Source organism: Mus caroli, chromosome 2, assembly GCF_900094665.2.
Source record: "Mus caroli chromosome 2, CAROLI_EIJ_v1.1, whole genome shotgun sequence".
Classification (NCBI taxonomy): domain Eukaryota; kingdom Metazoa; phylum Chordata; class Mammalia; order Rodentia; family Muridae; genus Mus; species Mus caroli.
The window spans coordinates 24,684,367-24,687,668 of NC_034571.1; the positions used below are offsets into that span (position 1 = coordinate 24,684,367).

A 3,302-nucleotide genomic window follows, 5' to 3' on the forward strand; every position below is an offset into this window, starting at 1 on the left:
CCCCTCCCCTCCCCTGGAACTCACAAGACATCTGCTCAGTGTAGGTCTCTGCTGTTGTTAGATCTGGCAGGCAGCAGCAGCTGTAGCCAGGTGAGCCTTGGTGAGCGGAAGTCCACGGTGTTGAGCACATATGTAACCCCTCATCTCTGCCACAGTGGCCACTGTGTTCATGGGCCCACTGGCCAATGACAAGGGATGGCTGGGGAAAGAGGCTGACTGTCCACAGAACAGGTCATCTTATCCACTTGTTTACTGACCTCCTCCTCAGCTGAAGTCACCTTTTGGTGAGCATTTACATGGGACACAAATATCTTTACATCCTGCACCCATTTGGAGAGATCTATCCATGTACTTCTTCCCCAGATGTCTTTCTCACCAGTATTCCAATCGTGATCTTTCCAAGTTCCTGACCATCCAGCCAATCCATTAACTACAGTCCATGAGTCAGTGAATAGTCACACATCTGGCCATTTCTCCTTCCAAACAAAATGTACTGCCCAAAGTTCTGCCCTCTGTGAAGATTTTCCTTTCATGGGTATTTTCCAGGGTTGTCCCAGAAAGGGGCTGTAATGCTGTGCTTTTGAGTGGTGCCTGCATAGCATGGGAAACCATCAGTAAACCAGGCTCCAGCCTTCATCCTCACCCCAAAAGGCATGCACACCTAGCAGCAGATGGCATTGTAACGGGAGCAAAAACTACAGACAATTGGGCAACTTCCTCATGTAATGTGTTTGTGCCCCTAGGACCTGCTCAGGCCCAGTCATATATACACCATTTTCATTTAGTAACAGATTGCTGCTATGCACATCTCATGTTGTCTTGGTGGGTCAGATATTACCTAGTTCATGGAAGGCAGCTCAGGTTGTGGTAACTCGGTAGTCCATTGTCAAATGTTCTATTTCCACCAAGGCCCAATAGCAGGCCAAGAGCTGCCTCTTAAAGGGAATATTTGTCTGTAGTCAATGGTAGAGACATGCTTCAAAATCCCAAAGGTCTCTTCTGTTACTCACCTATCAGGGCCTGCCAAAGGATCTAAACAGCATCCTTGTCTGCCACTGCCACCTCAGGTACCACTGGGTCTGCTGGATCATGTGGTCCAAGCGGTAGAGCAGCCTGCACAGCATTCTGAAACTGTTGAAGAGCGTTCTCCTGTTCTAGACCCCAGTCCTGCTATCTGTTGGGGTTCTCTAGAGGAACAGATATGGTAGAATGAACCTATGTGGGATTTGTTAGAGTGGCTTGCAGGCTGTGGTCCAGCTAGCCCACCAGCTCTCAACTTGTGGGTCGAGACCCTTTTGGGGGGTCTGCATATCAGTTAGTTACATTATAATTCATAACGAAATTAGTTATGGAGCAGCAATGAAATAATTTTACGGATGGGGGTCACCACAACATGGGGAAGTGTATTAAATGGTTGAAGCGTTAGGAAGGTCGAGAACCATTGGTCCAACAGTGCCTGTCTACCAATGGAAGATTCGAGAGCTGGTCTTCAGAAGATGCCAGAATCCCAAAGAAGCAGGCTCTAATGCCAGTGGAGGAATGGACTTGCCAGTGAGGGCAAGGGCACGCAGGCAACGAGAGCAAGCTCCCTTCTTCCATGTCCTTATATAGGCTGCCTGCAGAAAGTGTAGAATTTTAGTTCCAGGGGATCCAACTCCCTTTTTTGGCCTTCAGCACACATGATAGGTGGGGGCCGGGGCACTGCAAAAGCAGAGAAAGGGGAGCATGAAGGAACCAACTGGGCCTTTTGTGTGTTGTTTGCTTTGTTTTCAGGTAGGGTCTCACTACACAGCCCTGGCAGCCAGGAACTTGCAGAGCTCTACCTGCCTGGGCCTCTGAGCTCAAAGGGGGGATCTGGTTCTTACTGTGACTTTACATCCTACACCGCCCCCACTGACCTCTCTCCTTACCCTGAGCTGGAATCACAGCTTCTTGTCCGAGGAGCGGGGTGCACAGCTGGCATTTGTGTCTGGTAGTCATGGTAACAGGGCAAGGGCACTCTAGTGTGGTCAACAGAGGACTGAGGGATGTTGTCATCTGCTTCCCACGTAGGTTCCATCTCATGTACAAGCCCCCTCCCACCATAGAGGTCCAGGCCCGCCTCCTGCAGAACCCCAAGGATTCAGAGGAGTACATCAAGCTCCAAACGGACCTGTTCTACAGGAACTCTGGGGATCTGGAGCAGTACTACGATCGAGCCATCATTGTCAACGGAGACCAGGACCCATACACAGTTTTTGAGTATATAGAGAGTGGGATCATTAATCCTCTGCCCAGGAAAGTTACCTGATATGTGTGCGAAGCCAGGAGCAAGCCCTGAAGACACTCAAAAGCCCCTGCCCTCAACCTTCATCACCCCACCCAGCCAATAAAGATGCTAGTCACAACCTCTGATAGCCTTCTTATAGGGTGTGAGAACACAGGACAGATGGGGTGCTTGGCCAGGGGAGAGTGGAATGCCAGAGGCTTGGCCTTCTTCTAGAGTCAGATGTGGGTAAGGTCCACCTCAAGGCCACCCCGTTCCACTGTGGGTAACTAAGTGGGTGCTGTCTTAGGTTTTCCATTGCTGTGAAGAGATACCACGGCCAAGGTAGCTCTTGTAAGGGAAAACTAACTGGGGCTGGCTTATGGGTTCAGAGGTTTAGTTCATTGTCATCATGGTGAGAAGCATGCAGTCAGACATGGTGTTGGAAAAGGAGCTGAGAGTTCTACGTCTTAATCCTTAGGCAGAAGGGGACTGTTTCACACTGGGTACATCTTGAGCAATCTCAAAGCCTGCCTCCATAGTGACACACTTCCTCTAATAAAGCCACACTTCCAACAAGGCCACATCTCCTAATAGTGCCATTCCCTGTGGCCAAACATTCAAACGTATCAATCTGTGGGGACCAAACCTATTCAAAGCTCTATTGGTACATTGGTCATGTTCTGTACAGGACCAGAACCAGTAGCATGGTTATGTATGAGAGAGGACCAGCTAGGCCAACAATGGCTGTCTGCAGTTTGGACGGTCTGAGAATCTCATAGCTGCTTAGTCCACTTGGACAGATACTCCAGATGTCTCAAGCTGGTGCTGGATGCATGGAGGATTCCTGGAGAGCCACTGGTCTTCAGTCCACCCCGGAAGGTTGGAAAAAACTAGGTTCTGAGGTCAGTAGAGGATGGTAGGAGCAGCAGCAATAATGTAGATGCATCCACAAGCAAGAACTGAAGGCAGGCAGGCAAAGGAGGTCCGATTTCCTCCCACACAAAAGCTGCTTCCCACTTGGGGCGGGGCTTCCCTCCTCAGCTCATCCTCTCAG

At 49.9% G+C, this 3,302-nt stretch overlaps 1 protein-coding gene across 3 annotated transcripts in view; it reads left to right on the forward strand.

Moving 5' to 3' along the window:
• Positions 1 to 2,391, forward strand: part of Ak8 (adenylate kinase 8) — a 115,619-nt gene extending 113,228 nt beyond the window's left edge. For 2 of the 3 annotated variants that reach the window (XM_021155506.2, XM_021155507.1), the window contains one exon: positions 2,053 to 2,380. In XM_021155506.2, coding sequence (XP_021011165.1) covers positions 2,053 to 2,290 — 238 coding nt within the window. In that variant the 3' untranslated portion in view covers positions 2,291 to 2,380. Of the gene's footprint in view, positions 1 to 2,052 lie in introns of all 3 variants that reach the window. The other variant, XM_021155504.2, reaches the window with a different exon arrangement.
• The last annotated feature ends 911 nt before the right edge of the window (positions 2,392 to 3,302 follow it).